The sequence below is a fragment of the Ostrinia furnacalis genome, unplaced genomic scaffold (genome assembly GCF_004193835.3).
Source record: "Ostrinia furnacalis isolate ACB-3 unplaced genomic scaffold, ASM419383v2 OfSCF0216, whole genome shotgun sequence".
In the NCBI taxonomy this organism is placed as follows: domain Eukaryota; kingdom Metazoa; phylum Arthropoda; class Insecta; order Lepidoptera; family Crambidae; genus Ostrinia; species Ostrinia furnacalis.
In genome coordinates, this window is record NW_021130455.1 from 1590870 (window position 1) to 1611211 (window position 20342).

Genomic DNA, 20342 nt, shown 5'->3' on the forward strand with positions numbered 1-20342 from the left:
AGTCTCGCGCCAGGTGCAGTTCAAGAACCTCTGCATCCAGTGCGTCAAGCGCCGCGACAACCCCTTCAGATGAGCTAAACTCGATCGGGTTGTACAATCGCCCAACGCATGCATGGTACATAAATACATACCTATACACAACGCGTGGACGCTTGTAAAAGTTTTAAAAACTGTTTCCAATTTCCCACTTCTCGTTCGCGGTGCTACTGCTGGTAGCGTAGGATCTGGTATTCAAAAAGCGTTACGAATAGATGATTCTGTGATTCGAACTCTATGATGTCACTCACTTGAGTTTCGAACATATAAGAAAGTGAGTTAAAAATATACATACGATAGCGTCGATAGCTTTAATTGTGAATAACGTCAATACTATTATATACCACAACGGCTCAAGCGCATCGATGTAATAATATCAACATCCCGTTTTGATAATACATTGATTAATTCCTTGTGGTTATACTCGTTATCAATTGATGTAGTTTTTGTAACTTCACTTCGAAGGTTTAATTCATTTATCAATTACCGTGATTTTTCTCATTCCGAAAATTCCTGAAATTATAATTATAATGAGGTCAACAATGTCTCATAATATAATTATAGATAATAGTAGTTGTTTTTCTAACGATAGTATTGCAAATGATAGTCGAGGTGAAAGGGTTATCATAAAAATACGTTGAATTGATTAAATAAAATTTTATTATTCACTTAGGCAGGAAATATCATCAAAATATTTATATTTAACTTTACATATCACAATATCTAATTTGTATCACTGAATATTTTTATTTTTTTTTAATTAAAGAAAAGTTACTGTAACAACTTAGATTTTTTAATAATATTTCTTTGGGTTGTAAGTCATTACAAAGTATGAAGATGTCAGTACTGGTAACATTAAGCAAAAGTCAATTCAATAATAGTAAACGATTTACGTGGAGTATAATTACCGGCCATTAATGCCGTACGATTGTCCGCCGATTACAACGCTAATTTGTTGTTGGACATCAAGGAAACACATGCAACGCGACCCGCGCTAACGCCGAAAACTACCAAACTATAAATAATAATAAATAACAAAAGATGTCTCAAAATGTTTTAATAAAAACAAGTGCCCGAGAAAAGGTATAAAAAATAGATTTTAACAATTTTTATACCATTAAGATACTACTATTATAGATATCTATAGACTAAAACTGGCTAGATAATTTAATTCTCTAATTAGATAGTTTTCTAAAAGCAAATCGATATATTTTTTGTTTGAAAAATTCAAAAAGTAAAATCTTACATCCAATCACTTTTCGTACTTTAAATCGTATTTATAAGATTTATTAACATCTACTGTAGACAATGACTAGTCGCCATCAGTCATAATCGCTATCAATTCAAAGGCGATTGAAGTTGCGACAAGGCAACCGTTTATTTAGCTTTCCACTATTACTACAGGCGTGTGTATTAGCGAATGAATCGAACAATCGCTGGCGGCGGTGTCGTAACAATGCGCTATTTTTGGCGCGCTATTCCAGGCGTGCGCGCACGCGGCCCGCGATCGATGCGATTCCATGGCGTTTACGATTTTACGAATACAATTTTATTACTAACTGGGCGATTTGGATACACATTGTAAAATACATAATATACTATGTAAAATAATACCAAGTAAAAAGTATGGCTATTCTATAGAAGTATAATTTTATACTTCCTATGGCTGAATAGATGATGATTGATGATGATGATAATTTTATATAGCAATGTCCAACAAAGCCAATAATGATCCTGTGTAGTCATTGCTATACTTGTGTATTTCACTTTTAACCGACTTAAAAAAAAGAGGAGGGTCTCAATTCGACAGTAGAAGCAGGTTATGTGTTGGGAAAACGCTGGAGTGTTTCCAATGCTGCTTAGTGGGCGACCCTTTGGGTACTAAAAAATTAGCCCCTATCTTTATTTGAGGGCCGACAATACTAGTCATGCAAATATCACCACACTACCTCTACGCTTATAAATGTATAATTTTTGTGGTTTTGTGTATGTTAAAATATGACATCACATAGTGTCTACATTGCAATCTTACGAAGCCAGAGTAGGTCGCTTGTCCACACTTATATTTTGTTTGTATTGAATAGGTTCCAAAACTACACTCGCGAGCAAAAGTATGGAATCACCCTATTTGTTTTGAGTAATCTTTGTAGCTAAACGACTATGAAGATTAAATTAAAAATGGTATCAGTTTAAAGGTTACATTACAAACTTTAACTTGATACCATAGATGCATAGATAGTCATTGAGTTCTTCAGATCGTTGGGAACAAAACACAAAAGGGTGATTCCATACTTTTGCTCGTAGGAATATTACACCGATTTGAGAAATACTCTCATCACTAGAATTCTACATTATTTCTAACTAACATAGAAGTTCGCCGGGTCAATTGGGATGATGACTGGGTAATGAAATCGAAATTCTATTTAGTCCGTCAGACAGATAAGAAAAAAAAATTGGATACGTATTTTTTTTCATAATCGAATACCTAATTACAGTTTTATATTGAGGTGAAATGTCGCGTGACGTAACGCGCCATTTCAGCTCGATGTAGCACTGTTATTATTTAATTATGAAAGAAAATAAAAAATACGAGTCTAATATTTTCTAATTATCTGTCTGACGGATAAATAATTGAAATTTTGTCATCTAGCCTATTAGTGTTGTAATATATGTGAGTAAAACTGAATCTTTTTGTTTCCAGCGGGCTACGCGCACCGAAGCCAGCCGCAGAGCATCGACCTGAACGCGGTGCGGCTGTGCTTCCAGGTGTTCCTCACCGACGACGCCTACAAGGTGCAGCGTGCGCTGCCGCCCGTCGTCTCTGACGTCATCTACGACAAGAAGGCCATGTCTGACCTGCTTATAGTGCGCTCCAGCCATTGCTCTGGAAGCGTCAAGGGCGGGACCACCGTCATCCTGCTGTGCGAGAAGGTACACACTGTAACTTGATCCTTATTCAGTCATATCCACTCATCTTAAGGTCGAAGAGCAGTCATCTACGACAAGGCCAGACAGAGGCAGCCAGCAGGAGTGTCAAGGGTGGCACGACGATCATTCTGCTGTGTGAGAAGGTATACACTGCTGCAGTAACTTGAACCTTAGGTCGAAGAGAAGTCATCTACGACAAGAAGGCCATGTCCGACCTGCTCATCGTGCGCTCCAGCCATTGCTCTGGAAGCGTCAAGGGCGGGACCACCGTCATTCTGCTGTGCGAGAAGGTACACACTGTAACTTGATCCTTATTCCACGCACCATAAGGTCGAAGAGCGTTCCAGGTGTTCCTCACCGACGACGCATACAAGGTGCAGCGCGCGCTGCCGCCCATAGTCTCTGACGTCATCTACGACAAGAAGGCCATGTCCGACCTGCTTATAGTACGCTCCAGCCATTGCTCTGGAAGCGTCAAGGGTGGGACCACCGTCATCCTGCTGTGCGAGAAGGTACACACTGTAACTGGATCCTTATTTAGCCATAACCACTTACGAAAGGTCAAAAGGCAGTCATTTACGACAAGAAGGCCATGTCTGACTCTCATCGCAAGCTCCAGCCATTGTTCTAGAAGCGTCAAGGACCAACTACATCCTGCTGTGCGAGAAAGTATGTAGCTTGAACCTTGCTCTCCTAGGTTAACTCCTCTTAAGGTTGATCAGCAGTCATCTACGACAAGAAGGCCATGTCCAACCTGCTTATAGTACGCTCCAGTCATTGCTCTGGAAGCGTCAAGGGCGGGACCACCGTCATTCTGCTGTGCGAGAAGGTACGTAGCTTGAACCTTGCCTACTCCTCATAAGGTTGACCAGCAGTCATCTACGACAAGAAGGCCATGTCCAACCTGCTCATTGTGCGCTCCAGTCATTGCTCTGGAAGCGTCAAGGGCGGGACCACTGTCATTTTGCTGTGTGAGAAGGTACGTAGCTTGAACCTTGCTCCCCTAGGTTAACTCCTCATAAAGTTGATCAGCAGTCATCTACGACAAGAAGGCCATGTCCGACCTGCTCATCGTGCGCTCCAGCCATTGCTCTGGAAGCGTCAAGGGCGGGACCACCGTCATTCTGCTGTGCGAGAAGGTACACACTGTAACTTGATCCTTATTCCACGCACCATAAGGTCGAAGAGCGTTCCAGGTGTTCCTCACCGACGACGCATACAAAGTGCAGCGCGCGCTGCCGCCCGTCGTCTCTGACGTCATCTACGACAAGAAGGCCATGTCCGACCTGCTTATGGTACGCTCCAGCCATTGTTCTGGAAGCGTCAAGGGTGGCACGACGGTTATTCTGCTGTGTGAGAAGGTACGTTGCTTGATCCTTGCCTACTCCTCATAAGGTTGACCAGCAGTCATCTACGACAAGAAGATCAAGTCTGACCTGCTCATAGTACGGACCACCATTATCCTGCTGTGCGAGAAGGTACACACTGTAACTTGATCCTTATTCCACGCCCCATAAGGTCGAAGAGCGTTCCAGGTGTTCCTCACCGACGACGCCTACAAGTTGCAGCGGGCGCTGCCGCCCGTCGTCTCTGACGTCATCTGCGACAAGAATGCCATGTCTGACCTGCTTATAGTGCGCTCCAGCCACTGCTCTGGAAGCGTCAAGGGCGGGACCACCGTCATTCTGCTGTGCGAGAAGGTACGTAGCTTGAATCTTGCCTACTCCTCATAAGGTTGATCAGCAGTCATCTACGACAAGAAGGCCATGTCCGACCTGCTCATAGTACGCTCCAGCCATTGCTCTGGAAGTGTCAAGGGTGGGACGACGGTTATTCTGCTGTGCGAGAAGGTAAAGCATTACATTAATATCGTCCAGTATGTCTTTGTTATCCTTTTTTGAGACTAAGTCCAGTCATCAATGAATCATTTATTGTGCAATGCCTACAATATTCTGCTTGTTTACCACATAAACAAATGTTGGGATGAAAGTACGAGTAAAGGCGCGCGCGCACGTGTGTCTTGTCACGGTGACAGTATGTCTCTCTGCATATGATTTATAAGAATTAGGGCCGATTTATCAATCGTCGGATAACTTTTAACTGGTAACCTGGTTTAAATAAATTAAATGAAACTATCAATCGAGCAAGTAGGATTTTATTATTATTCATCAATAATCAAATTCTGAACTTGAATATTCAACTACAATGTCTGCTCATGAACGCTTCAAGCTCGGTACTTCTTTCCCAATTCCATAAAATTCAATACTTACAAAGTGACAAAAAACTTTAAAATAGGTAGTTGAAACAAACCACAGCTAATTTTCATAGTTGACTGTACTATACGATAAACATGTCAGTCAATTTGACAACCTTTGTCGGAAACATTATTCAATGAAAATATTGTCCGAACCCTTAGTATTTCTCTTCGACAAATACTTTAACACATTGTGAACCACTTTTCTTTCACGACTATAAAACGATTTTAGCAATTTCATTCACAAAATCAATTGCGCACATTTAAAATAAAGTTTGTTTACACTTTGACAGCAATAGACTGACATGCAAGGTGACATGTCAATGAAGTTTTCAGTTACTGTTGCCATTAAAAGAAATTAGTACCATTAGTTTTCCGCAACATGGCGAGGGTTTTTATGTTCCTGGTCAGGCTATACTACGTTTTCTCTATTTCTCTTTATAAAAGTGTAAAAGAGAAAAATATGCTGTCACCTTACCTTCTGCTACGCCCTTTACGTCGGCGGCTGTTCCCCAAAGACGTCAGGCGAACACTCTTCGCTCCCTCTTTTATAGTCTGGTCGCTGAGCACGTAGAATTTCGTCCAATGAATCCAAGTCGCGACTGTGCGACGGGCGGCAACAGTGAGTGTGCGAGCGCAAAAGCAATATAATTACGCTCACTTTACAATATATCATCCCTCTTCGCCTTAGATCCTGTTTTCACCAGACATGTGGTTTGCAGGTGACGCGTGAGGACACAGAAGTGTGGTTCTTCTTAGAAGAGAACGGCGCAGTGGTGTGGTCAGAGCGTGGACATATCGACTACGTGCACAAGCAGCTCGCTATAGTACTCAAGACGCCGCCTTACCGCGACCAACGTCTGGACCACCACGTTACTGTAAGTACAGCACACGTCATCATTTCAGCCACAGGACGGTCGCTGCTGAACATAGGCCTCCTCCAATGATTTCTACAAAGCCCGGTTGGTAGCGACCTGTATCTAGCGCCTTTCTGCTACCTTTACGAAGTCGTCGGTCTACCTTGTGGGTGGCTTCACTCCAGAACCTCGCTGCTTCATCGCACAGTACAAAGTCCACTGCTGGATAAAGGCGTCCCCACGGATTTCCATAACGATTGGTCTTACGCTGCTCGCACATAGGCGCTTCCCGCGACCTTACCCATTTAGTTGATCTACTGGATTCTGCCTCGGTTTCTGTTCCGTGGTCGCCCCTTAAGAACCTGCCCCAACATCCATCAGCTCTACCGAGCTATTCCTCGCCTACTATCACATAAATTTAACAATTCTGCCGTCTATGTCGGTTCTCCTAAAATGCTTGTATGTATATGATATTAATGCCCGTTTTCACCATCAATCCCTAATTTTCAAGTGACCCCTATGAAAACGAAATTCGTCTTATGTGTTACCATAGGGGTCAAATCAAATCAAATCATTTATTTTGCGAAAATGGGTTTACATCAGCCACTTAAAAATTGATGGTGAAAACGGGCATAAGAGACGCATCATATGAACTCCTCGTCCCATTTCAGGTCCAGTTCCAGCTGCAGCGGCTGTCGGACGGCGCCAAGAGCAACGCCTACAGCTTCGAGTACATCCCCAACGTGCAAGGTACCCGCAAGCCGCTGCCCGACCTCGCCTCCCTCGCGCTACTGCTCGCAGACACTAACCCCGCCCCAAATCCCGCCCCTAACCCCGCCCCCAACCCTACAGACACAAACAACAACAACCGCGACAAAGACGCGCTCGTCAGCTCCACCAGCGACTCTTATTCTGACCATACCACGCCCCTCGACACAAACGGCGACGCCTCAGAAGCGCTCCTCCCCGATTCCAACGAAAAGAGCCTCGACGATCTCCTCGATCAAGTCGCGGAGCTCGATGAGATTTACACCGAGAATCGCACGCGGTTAGAAAACATCACCTCGATGCAGACAGACGACGACATGGAGGATTTCAACGACGCCGGAACCTACACCAGTCTCCAACTCGCCTTCAAAAACCCAATAACAATAACTGAGCCGGAGTCGCTTCCATACGAGGATGTCCAAGTCCACAGCTACCGCGGCCCGATTATAGAGTTTGCGCCGCTGAAACGCGACACCGATGATGACGATAAAGCCCCTCCGTTGCCACCGAAACGCGTCCGCAAACCCTCGACGGAACCCTTCAAAACGAGCCAGACCTCAGTCGATAGCATCCTCAAGCCGGGACGCCAGATCCCAGTTACCAGGAACCCTGAAGTCCTGCGGCGTGATCGCACTGAGTTGTCTGAAGCACGCAGCGAGCCGGCTTTGCCTCCGGTCAAGAAGCGGTCGTTCTTCTCGCGTCTATTTAGGCGAAAAGAGAAATCTCCCGCTCCGAGCGTCAAATCGGAAGGCAGAAAGGAGAAGAAGTCCAAACCGGTCGGCCGCTCTGTTAGCAGCGTTTCTGGGCTGCGGCCTTCGAAGTTCAAATCCTCAGTATCGCATACGTCTCTGAAAGACAACGCGTCGGGCGCCGGTCTAAGCTACGCGGACAGTATCACACATATCTCCCTACACGGTGACGGTGAAGATGACCGCTCGCAGGCGTCTCTTCGTCGTCCTGCCAGCCTGGCGCCTCTACCGCCGACAGATGGCGGCACCATCTTGGTAGCGGAAAGCGTCCTCGCATTAGACGCGTCAGCCTTCAAAAAGCTCCAAGACGATCTCGATTTAACCGACGCGGAACACTACGCCCTGTATATGGCTGTAGCGCCGCACGCGACGGTATCGGAGTTTGACGAGACCAGTTGCTACTACTCGCCGGTAGATGGCAGCAAATTTCAGAATCAAAATTAATTAAAAAATAAAAAATGGTTCTAAAAAGGCCTATTCTAAAGAAGGCAGCTATTAAAGATAATTCTATTTTAAATATTGAGGCAGCTAAATTCTTATAATGTAGTGTAGGAACTTAATAAAAAAGCTTCTATGAGGCAGCTATAAATGCTGATAAAATCGGCTAATGAAAAAATTATCCTTACTAGTCTTTCTAGTCTTAAAGTAAATAATAATAAATTTCAAACACTGCACCGCTATCGAAAATAGGCTCAAATACGTACAAAAACTGCTTATTTGATATTTGTTTAACCATTACTTCGCTGTGACGCTCGGCACAAAACAGAAACTTGACACACACTACACACACATACATTTGAGTAAGCCAAAATGTACTTAGGCATACTCTGTACATACAATTCCTTTCCCTTCCCGTCCCCAATGCCAAATTTTTCGATACCTTTTACACTATAATTGCGAAAGATTCCAAATATTGTCTTCAGTCTTGTTTTTCTTTTCAACGGTATAAACTGATGATCACAAAGAAAGAGTGAATAAGTGCCCAAATGTTTCAAGGGTGTATTTATTCATTGGATAATCACTACAACTGTAGTCAATATTACATAGTTTGCAATCGCATTACTTGAAAGGTTGTATTTGGTATTATTAACATCAATTTGTATCGTTGAATGGAATCGAGACTTGTTTTTGAACTCTGTACTTAATTTTAATGTTTGTGTCGTTATATCTAACGTGTGATTGATATGTTCTAGATAAAGAGATAATACTAGGCCATAAGCGACGGAAGAAACTGTCGTACAATTTACAGGAATACGATGAGAGTAAGTGTATTTTTATGCATTTTTGTATTGTGATCGTCCATTGAGAATTTTGTTTGTGTCATTATGGTGCTGGGACTTGAATGTTTATTGAAATATCACAAATATAAATCATACGTGTGATTATTTTTGTGAGCGACGAAATGGTTTTGAACATTATGGCTTTAGAATAAAGTTCAAAATTCGTTTTATAGAGGAATAATGGATTGAAGTGCTAACGATTGTACTTTATTACAAATTCTCAATGGAGGATCATTGAAATATATGTACCATCGGAGGAGCATGGGTTAATTCATGTGGGTCTTCATAAAATTGTGTATGTATAATCTAACAAACATATTATATGAAATCATGCTATATCTATCTATAAGGTATACTGTTATATCGCCTAACATTTATAAGTATCATTTTTATAATAGAAACAAGATATTTATTGAGTAGGGTAGCAAATACGATCGTCAATAGGTGGTGGCTCTAACATTAGCAAAATAAAATAACATGAAATGTGGTGTTGTTAGAATTAGACTGTATACTCTAATCTATTTCAATATATTCGACGTCATCCGTCCCTTTCACTCACTTATACGAGTGAACGAGACAACTAGAAGCGATAATATATTGAAATCGTTTTGAAAATAGACTCGATTGTGACGTTATGTTAAATATAATAATAGACTTTAATATTGGGAAATAGTGTCTTTAAATTAGAAAAAAAAATATAACGTTACCATTTTGGATCTAGTAATTATTATAATATCTTTTTATTTATTCTTTATTTATTAGGATTTGAATAAACTTTTTATTAAATAAACAAATATTGCAACATGTTGCTTCATAAAACGTTTCTAGTATACTTTGTTGGTCGTAATTTATTTTCGTTGTTGATGTTTTGAGTATTTATCGTTAGTTTTAGTGTAGTCAGCTTGACGAGACTTGAATCCTATCCAACAAAATGCCATAGCATTTATTAGTTAGTTTCAAGTTTATTAAAACCGGGCAAGCTCTAACTCCTTGGATACACTAGGGGTTTACAAGGGAAAACATTTTTTTCCACTACTACTTGAAATAGGGAAACTCTTGCCGAGTTTACTTTAGTATTTATGGTGTTAATTCGGTAAAATAGGCGCACTAATTGTACCATGACCCAACAATATGGGATTTATGTGTGTTCGTCTAGTAAATGTCCTGCAAAACTAAAATGTTATGATTGAACAAATAAATTAATTTTATCTTTCCTTCAAAATGGTGCGAAACATTTGACTTATTTTATAGTTGTGCGTGATGTTATGGGTCACTTTTGTCCCCTAGTGTGTCCGAGGATTAATCTATAAAATATAGGATTTCCGCTGACTATGCTACAATACTTTATTACTTTTCGGAAATAATGCAATTGTTTGAATTCTGAATTCTGAGTCTTATTTATTATGAATCTCTTGGAGATTATAATTATTGCTATTTATTATGGCAAAATTATTATTGTTTTGCTCAGAGTGTCACTATGGCAGGCATAGAGCACACGTCTGCAGCGTACAACGCTACAAGTACAAAAGTCCTTCTTTTGCGTTTAGAGTAAGTGCTAATGTGGATATGTGTGGTTAACAAACAAAAGGTAACAATAAAAAGCTTATTAAAACTTAGGATAGGTCTTTTTGTTGTTTGTCAAATGTATTCATTTGTAATTGATTCTAAATAAAATTACCCTTTTAGTTACCAAAAACTTAGGTATTGTTTAAACTTATTATAAAGTTATTTCGTTATTTTTCATCTTGTTATTATAAAAATATACTTTGTTAATTAAAAAGTATTATATTATTATAATCATTGCATTTTGTTACATAAATTTGATTTTGTTCTGATGTTTTCTTCATTTTCGTTTGTCTATGTCAATTGTATTTTTTCTATAGATAAAATTAATATACAGACTGTAAAAAAGTATTTAAATTAGGCGCAATCCTGATATATTGTTAAATTAGTAAGGTGCGGACATATCCTTCATTAAATTTATGAAATATTTATTGAAGTTTTAGATGAATTTACTTCACAATCAACATGTATTGAGTTATTTCTATCGAATTATTTAACGGCAGACGGATCCCAAAATTGATCAACAATCGTGCTAAAGTTTGAAGTTGTCTGGTTTTGCGATTCGGCTGTTGGATGATTTTTTTACATTTTTTATACAGAAATATATTTTGATTCTATGTAGTGAAGCTTGAGTGACGCGAAATTCTATATTAATATGCTAATTAAAATGTATTTTTATTTATTGAAATCCCAGAAATTCCCTCAAAATGCGAGCCGAAGGTACGGACCCCACTTTATGGCATGGTTGTGTTTCCCTTTGTTTTTACTTGTTGTATTTTTAGTTCCAATTGTAATTTTTAGTTTCTTTTAATTTTTTTCACACATATTCATGTTAGCGTTGAAACTGTTACCACTGAACCTGCATGTTTTATTTTTTATTATAATTTCTTCTAAGATATAATTTTGTATTTGTAAATAGTTTGTACTGTACAGATGTGTTTTTATAATTGCATGTTGCGCTTTATAGGTTTATAATCATTAGTTTATAATGGCTTTGGGATCATCTCGCACATTTTTGTTTTTAATTAACTTTTTGTTATTGTATGTATACTAGTTACATTTATCGGGTCACATTCCGAAATACTCATGAGTAACATTTGATCTTTCCACTGAAGAATAGATCCATGAAGTCTTTGATTGTTTCAAATATTGAAATCCAAACAATCACTTGCTCGAATGTTAGGCGACAGTAGACTAACGGTGTTGGTGTCGGATTGCTAATTCAAGATCTGAGAAACCTTGTTTCTATCCCCGCCGACCGCTGGACTGTTGTGGTAAACCTACTCCTAACTCAAACATATGTTTACCATCCAGCGAAGGTTAACATTATGCTTGTGTTAGGAGTAGGTTCCCCCTATCCAGTGACGGGTTAACGGGAATATTAGTAATTTGCACTACAAATTACTAAACATACTCGAGTTTAAAGTAATTCTTCCGAGAGTCGTTATAAAGTATGAAGCTTCATGTTTTACGGAATGTGGCCCAATATACACATGGTTAGCGTCTTGCAGTTGTTACAATTGATGGTGTTCCGCAGGGTCCATGGAGATGGCGATCAAGGCCGAACCGCACGACCGCACGCCGCCGCATCCCATGGCCGCTGCCTACGCTGACCAGGTAATGACTTACACTGCCTTATCTTATATCCTTGTACTAGCTTTCCGCCCGCGGCTTCGCCCGCGTGGAATTTTTTCTGTCACAGAAAAACTTTATCGCGCGCGTCCCTGTTTCAAAAACCGGGATAAAAACTATCCTATGTTCTTTCCCGGGAATCAAACTATCTCTATGCCAAATTTCATCAAAATCGGTTGCGAGGTTTAAGCGGGAAAGCGTAACAGACAGACAGACAGAGTTACTTTCGCATTTATAATATTAGTTGGGATAGATCGCTCAGCAACAGTTGAGGCGAGCAACACAAGCAAAGACTTGTGTCTATATGTTACGGTCAAAGTGATAAATGTGAAAATTATGAATAATCGCCGGTTATTATGAATAATTACCGCATGATTTGGTAAATGTGATTAATATGAGGTCATTTATGTGTGTATAAAACTAAATAGGCGGCTTAGAGGTGGCCCAAGGGCCACCCCCGCCGCACCTTAACCTGTTTTTCACTTTAAATCAAAACATTATGTTATAGGCATCATTGAAAAGTAATATTATGCAAGAAACATTCCAAACTCATTATGCCAAATTATATTAATATATGATATCAAAACGTTCAAAAGTTTGGCTGTACATGAGCACGTACACAAGATTTTGTTCTCTTTTATGAAATTTGTTAGTACTAAGGTTCAATTATCAAATAATCACTGTTAAATGTGATTAATTTATCACTTTTACCGCGACTGTCGGTAATTATTCATAATAACCGGTTATTATTAATAATTTTCAATTTATCACATTAACCGTAACATAAAGATCGCACAGCAAGAGTTGAGGCAATCAACACAAGCAAAGATTTGTATTTGTATACGCTTTTCGCGCTGACTGAGACTGTATTCAAATATTACATTACATCAGTGTGAGTATGTATAAGTATGAAGAGCACTTTCCCTAGGTGTCATTACAATAATCCAACCTGTATATGAGTTCATTCGTGCATTTCAGTGACGTAATGGCCATTGCTGAACAAAGGCCTCACCAAAGAATTTCCACAACGACCGGTCCTTTGCTATAAAAGTATATGGATCAAAAATGTTTAGTCATAATAGAATTACATCATAATAAGTATAAAATTTATTCTAAATTCATAGAATCTTTTCTATGAATTTAGAATAAATTTTATACTTATTATATTATGATGAAGCCAGAATGTTATAAAGGTGTCGAATACTAAATGTCGAAGAACATACCATTAAAATTCGACCATTTCCTTCAGCCACAATGGCGCGCGGAGATGGTGGGCGGCGCCCAACTAGGCCACGCCTACGCGCCGCAAGTAAGCTGGCAGAGCCCGCCCTACGCGCCGCCCTCGCCGCATCTGCAGCCTTCGCCCATGCATCAGCAACCCTCGCCCATGCATCAGCAGCCCTCGCCGATGCATCAGCAACCATCGCCGATGCATCAGCAACCCTCGCCGATGCATCAGCAACCCTCGCCCATGCATCAACAACCCTCGCCGATGCATCAACAACCCTCGCCTATGCATCAGCAACCCTCACCCATGCATGTACAGCAGGTAATGTATATCAAATTCAATTCTAATTAATTTATTTTCACAGAAACATAGTACAATACAGATGTCAGATAAAAACATAATCCTCATTAGTTATTATCGCGTCACTTCTTGTTCGACTAAGCACATTGCATTCCGAAATGTTTTCTGTTTTGAGAAATAAATGTCTCAAACCGTAAAACTTAAGCCCCCTTAGACAGTCACAGAGGTGACAGTTGTGATTGCAATAGCGTTTCACTTTGAAATTTTTTGTATGAAGTTACTTCGCTATTCGAAATTAAAACTGTCACAAATGTAATGGCACTTTGAGCCTAGACTCTAGTTTATCTATCAAATAGTCTACTAAAGGTCTATTCCACTTTGATCACCTGGCTTTGATCACCCAGATGTTCAAAGTGGACTCCAAGCGACAGTTTAGTGTCCGTTGATCTACTTTGACTACCGTTGATCTTTAGTGATGGGTAATGGGTGTAATTTATTTATAGGTCAAAGGAAACTAAAATAATAATTAAACTGGAGTTCACTTTGATCACCCAGGTCATCTTATCAATGGGTGATCAAAAGACGCTAAATTGTCGCTTGGAGTCCACTTTGATCACCTGGGTGATCTCTACTAGGGATGTTACGGATATGTAGTTTCTGTTATGGATATAGGAATAATATTATGCCGGTTTCGGTTTTTTTATTTCGGATATCCGAAAGTTTCGGTTACGGTTACGGATCTCCATAACATCCCTGATCTCTACTATCAGAGTAAATACAAATGAGTAGGTCATCTTCATAGAAACGCCCGAGCGCGGTTTGTATGTGAGCGCGCCACGGAGGTGCGCTGAATTTTGTCAGTGTGAGCGCGCGCATACGTATTGAATTGGCGCGCGCTCACATACAAACCGCACTCGGTGCGTTTCTATGAAGATGACCTACTCATTTGTATTTAGCTTATGTATTATTTTGTTTTTGTGTATTTTTTTTTGTATTGTATCTTTTAATGTGTCAATAAACCTATTCTATTTACTCTGCTACTATCGAGCGTTTGAATGAGTTGTGTCCCGTCCGCAGGTGGTGTCGCCGGGGCTGCACCCGACGTCGCCCTACGCTGTGCACTTGCTCGGCGCACAGCAGATGCAGCATCAGGTACATAGCATTTATTATTCGCCGGCCGTTTGGTGTAGTGGTTCAAAACGGACTACTATTCCGGAGGTAGCGGGTTCGATTCCCGCACAGTACAAACATTTGTGTGCATGAACATATTTGTTTGTATTGGACTGGGTGTTTTCTATCTACACTAATATTATAAAGAGGAAAACTTTGTTTGTTTGTTTGGTTGTAATGAATAGGCTCAAAAACTACTGGACCGTTTTTAAAAATTCTTTCACCATTCGAAAGCTACATTATCCACGAGTAACATAGGCTAAATTTTATTTTGGAAAAAAATAGGGTTCCGTAAAATATGTAGATAATGTAATCGCCGCGCGCGAAGCCGCGGGCGGAAAGCTAGTGTATAATAAGTATGTATTTACAAAAAAAAAGTATTTAAGTATGTTTATATCCGTTGTATAGTACCCATAGTACTTTGCTTAGTTTTGCTTAGTTTGGGACTAGAAGCGCAGTGTTAAATGTCCAAGATTTTTTTTTTATTTATTTATTTATATTATTTATATTATGGTCACACAATTTTTGTTCAGTACCTACGGCTAGCACGAAAAACTTTCGAGTTTGAATCGTTTGCGTATTGGAATCACCATCAAAAGATTTATTACGAAAACCACAACAGCGCCCTTGTGAACGTGGAGTAAATTGAACTTAGCATGAGAAATGGTTGCACGAAACTTATTTTGAGAATCAAAATTGTCACGTTATCGTTTAATTCGAAGGTTGAGTATCGAATTTTATCGAATACGCAAACGATTCGAAGACGAAAGTTGTTCATGCTAGAGGTACTGAGGTCTGAGTGTGACTTTACATCAAACGTCCCCCTTTTAACTATGGTTCCACTCCAACTTTCCCCCGGGACAAACTTGACCTTCACTGGTTGCGTTTTTATTGGCGGTCAAAAAAAAAAAACAAAAAAAAAGCCATTTTTTTTACTAGTGACGTTTGATGTAAATTAACTCACATTACGCCCCCCTGAATAGACATTACGCCCCCCTGAATAGCTGTTGGTCTGTTTTCAAAACAGTGGAGCTTGTTTACTAGTGTATTACTAGATTTACGAGGGTGGTGTATAATAATAGGATCATCGTAGCAAAACACTATTTAGTTTATATTGCTTTAATTGAAAATAGAATAACAATAAAACATATTAAAAATGAATGATCAAATTCGATGTTGATACAAAAGTGACTTGCGGTGGTGATGGGACACGCGAGATGAGACTTGATACTACATCGCACAGTGTTTTTTTTTGTTAATAGCTTCCACTTGCACTATGCGTAGAGGTCTAAACTTAAACCCGCTACATCTGAAAAGAACAAAAGTGATTAATGTGTGACATGCTTAGTCTAAAATCCAGGTTGAGGTCTATAGGCCTAGGATGCGCGCCGCCATAAGCTTTTATCGCGCCGTTTTATCGATAAGCCCATACATTTGTCACCTAAAATCATCATAAGATTTTATTACGGTGGGCATCCTAGCCCGGCTGGTCGTTCTTTTATGCTGGATTTCTATATTCAATCCTAATCCAAATTATACGGATTTGGATTGTCAACTGTCAAATTTTAATATGTTTTGGCCAAAATAACTGCGGTTTTTGATGTTTTTACATTTTTATATTGTTTATAAGACTATTTAAACAATATTAAAGTGTAAATGCATCGAAAATTTTGGAAATATAATCTAAAACTGAATTCAATTTGACAGTTGTAATCCGGATTTGGACAAGGATTGAATATGGGAATCGGGCGTTAGAGTGCCAGGGTATAAAGGTTCGGTCAAATCAGGCTGATCGCGTTCGTTTGGCCGAACCTTAACAATGGTGTGTCATTCCAGCAGCAGATGCATATGCAATCGCTGCAGGTGGGCGCGGCGTCGCCCATGGGCGCCTCGCCCGCTGCTTCTCCCGCGCTCATGCAGCCAGGAGCCATGAGCATGCCGATGGGGCTGCAGCCTACTATGGACCCCGTCATGGCTGACTTGGGCGCGCCCACATACACGCAGGTCAGTATAAGAAGCTACTTTCCAGCATGGCGTTGACCAGGCTCGGAAGCGAAAGGTCCGGGCCCACGACCGTACTAAGGTCAGCGCTGCTCCTCCCAGCACAGGTGTGACGAAAATCGTTTCAAATGCCTGGTAGAATGTGTACGTGTTGACGAATAAAATGTTCGTGGAAATAGTCGAAACGATTGGGTCTAAAGATGTTCGAAACCCGTAGTTCAAAAGAAACCAAAAAGATCTCTGACATCACCAATATGATTATGGAAAAAAGACGAAGGCTCTGCACTCTACAGCCAATATCAGTTTCCGACACGAAATTTTGATCAGCCGGCGGCAACGTCCGTGTCTAAAGCAGCAGTCAGTGAATAGTCTCGTGTAGGGGGCCAGCAGTCGCTACAGGTAAGAGCGGCGTCGCCCATGGGCGCCTCGCCTGCTGCTTCTCCCGCGCTCATGCAACCAGGAGCCATGAGCATGCCGATGGGGCTGCAGCCTACCATGGACCCCGTCATGGCCGACTTGGGCGCGCCCACATACACGCAAGTCAGTATTACGCAACCTCGTACATTTCAGGTGGAAACGCAGACTGAGACGTGCGCGCCGATTAAAAAAAAATCCAGCAGCAGCGTGCCATTAAAATTTTGAAGGCATCGCCACTCTGCGCGGCGTCCATCCAGTGCCAAAACCTTATATTTTTGAACTCGAGCTGCACAATCGTTTCAAATGCCTAAAAGACTGGGAAACTATTGATGAATACAATAACAAATTCGTGGAAATTGTCCAAACGACTGGATCTAAAGACCAGGGGCAGTAGACGCAACAGATAGGCACCCGCCGCCTCTCCCGCGCTCATGCAACCAGGAGCTATGAGCATGCCGATGGGGCTGCAGCCTACCATGGACCCCGTCATGGCCGACCTAGGCGCGCCCACATACACGCAGGTCAGTCTGGAGGGACAGTTGTTAGTGATGGTCTATTAATTTGAGGGTCGCTAGTTCTATCTCCACCGACCGTTGTCGAATAGTTTTGTAGAAACAGCATATCGACAATAGTCCAGGGGTCGCGCCGGTTTCTGCCCATAACGGCAGCACGGCAAATCAGATTTTTAAGCACTATCTCCTAAACGCAGATACTTGGAACAAAATGTAAGGTAGTTAAACTAGGGGCGTTCCATTTTCAGGGGGTGGCATCTGCCCTAGGCCTTAGCCCCATCCTCTTAGCATTTTGTGACATCTTAAGCAGTTGTATGCAATAGGTGAAATTTTTCAACAACGTAAATAATACAAATAAATGTTTTTCCACAGATGGACAGCACGGTGAACAGCACGCCGTCGCTGACGTCGCTGCTGCAGCAGGCCGGTGACGATGACGTCAGCTACACCTCCGGCGACCTCGCGCACCTGTCCAGCCTGCTGGCCGACCGCCACGACCTGTCCGACTCCCTCACGCGTCTGTCCACGCGCGACCTGCTGCAGCCCTAGCGTGAGTACACAGCACCTGCTGCAGCCCTAGCGTGAGTACACAGCACCTGCTGCAGCCCTAGCGTGAGTACACAGCACCTGCTGCAGCCCTAGCGTGAGTACACAGCACCTGCTGCAGCCCTAGCGTGAGTACACAGCACCTGCTGCAGCCCTAGCGTGAGTACACAGCACCCGCTGCAGCCCTAGCGTGAGTACACAGCACCTGCTGCAGCCCTAGCGTGAGTACACAGCACCTGCTGCAGCCCTAGCGTGAGTACACAGCACCTGCTGCAGCCCTAGCGTGAGTACACAGCACCCGCCGCGACCTGACGTGAGCTACACCTCCGACGACCTCGCGCACCTGTCCAATCTAGGGTTTATAGTTCTGATGTGTCACGATTCGTATCATCTTCAAATTAGTAGCCCCACATTCTGGGGGAACGCGGAGGCATTTGGGACCCCCCCAAAGACCGGGGGCCCGGGGTGGGCCTCCCCTTCCGCCCCCCTGTTAGTCCGCCACTGCCTGCCCGCCTCCCTCACGTAGAAATATATTCAAAACTGCCACGCGGTCTCGTGCTAGATGGGAGTCTTAAAGGCCACCTTCTATCAACGGGAGCGCGTGGTAAGTAACTTGCTTCTGAATGTATTGTAACTTCCTACTTTTTTTTATATTTTGAAACCGGCAGACAGTGGTGACTGAGTTTGTTGCGGCGCTTCTTCTCAGCACTTGCCAAATGTTTGTCTCGAAGCGCTGGTAGGGCAAAAAAAGAATGAGACGTGTATAGGCTCCTTAAGAGCATTTGACGATTTGCAAATACTAATTTAATTAGTCTAAACAAATAAAGATAATTTTGATTTTGATTTCACGCGCCTGGCCACTACCTACACTAGAAAATAAATAAGTTATGGGACTTCTAAGTTGCACCTAAATTATTTCAATTCTAGGAACAATGTATATCACGTAATTTGACTTAGATGCGGCAAACGTTCGCTAACTAAGCTATGTTTATAAAAACAATATTTTTTCTTCCCACCAGGCCGTTCAGCCGATCCAGATTATCTGTTGTGAAGAGTCATCTCGTTCCTTCCCAAATGCGGTAAATACCACATCGGAGGCAAACTATTCCAGCTTCGAAGAAAGGAGACTAGAGATGTTTATTTGATAATGTTCATCGATATCGATGTTGGGATTAGTTAGGCGAGTTTATCACTTACTGCATTTAAGACTAAAACCAGAAAACTAAAAAAAAAGAGACATTTCGCTAATTGTTCGTTCGGATTCTAAAACCAACATTTAATGTAATATTTTATTTCACTTGTATAATAAAATCATTAAGATAAAATTGTATTGGTTAATTTAATCCGAGTGTGTTTATTTCGAATTAAATTATTTGTAGTCTAAATGTGTAAGTATGCCGTTTGATATTGTAAATAAGTGATCTCCAAAGAAGCGAATTCGACGTACCGTTATCGTTTCGTTGGCGTGTAACGCTAACGTTACTGATTTGTGGAATACTGGTTATTACTACTAGAGTGGGACTCTGATAGTTATCTTTAAAATGGCAATTTCAAAGCCTTTTATTAATACTTTTTTAATACTAAAGCTTGATATTGCAATGTAAAATATACCTGAATGAAAATAATTCATTCTGATATCATAATGAAATGAAAAAATACTTTTTATACATTTCCATATTTTTGAAATGGAAGATTATTGTATTCAATATCTTTATAATTTTTTGATTGCGATATCAAGATTTTGTTCTGCTTGAAAAGCAGCTTGCTTCTCTTTATTGTGTTTGTACGAATTTATTTAATGCGTAGTTGTTAAAAAGAGGTAGCACTTTAGTGGGTAGAGGTATAAACCCAAGGCGTAACTTATTTGACACGTCGACTTAAAAAAAGTCTATCCATTGGAAATAGTTAAACAAAAACAAGTTCTATGGAATAAAAAATAATTGTGGTTACCAAATTACACAATTTATTAAATAAATGTTTGAATTAAATACTTCATCATCATCTTTTGTATTTTGACCATCTCCAAAATCAAAATCAAAATCAAAAATATTTATTCAGTTTAGACCACAAGTGGCACTTATGAACGTCAATAGAAAATAAT

The 20342-nt window shown here is 40.9% G+C and overlaps 1 protein-coding gene across 13 annotated transcripts in view; it reads left to right on the forward strand.

Annotated features, from left to right (window-relative positions):
• Dorsal (embryonic polarity protein dorsal) overlaps positions 1-19513 on the forward strand; it is a 75831-nt gene extending 56318 nt beyond the window's left edge. For 9 of the 13 annotated variants that reach the window (XM_028310476.1, XM_028310512.1, XM_028310519.1 and 6 more), the window contains 10 exons: positions 2738-2967; positions 5941-6096; positions 6747-6825; positions 8786-8854; positions 11973-12052; positions 13317-13616; positions 14673-14747; positions 16602-16769; positions 18068-18245; positions 19261-19513. In XM_028310476.1, coding sequence (XP_028166277.1) covers positions 2738-2967; positions 5941-6096; positions 6747-6825; positions 8786-8854; positions 11973-12052; positions 13317-13616; positions 14673-14747; positions 16602-16769; positions 18068-18244 — 1334 coding nt within the window. In that variant the 3' untranslated portion in view covers position 18245; positions 19261-19513. Of the gene's footprint in view, positions 1-2737; positions 2968-3311; positions 3477-5940; positions 6097-6746; positions 6826-8785; positions 8855-11972; positions 12053-13316; positions 13617-14672; positions 14748-16601; positions 16770-18067; positions 18525-19260 lie in introns of all 13 variants that reach the window. The other 4 variants (XM_028310490.1, XM_028310498.1, XR_003656273.1 and 1 more) reach the window with 4 other exon arrangements.
• The last annotated feature ends 829 nt before the right edge of the window (positions 19514-20342 follow it).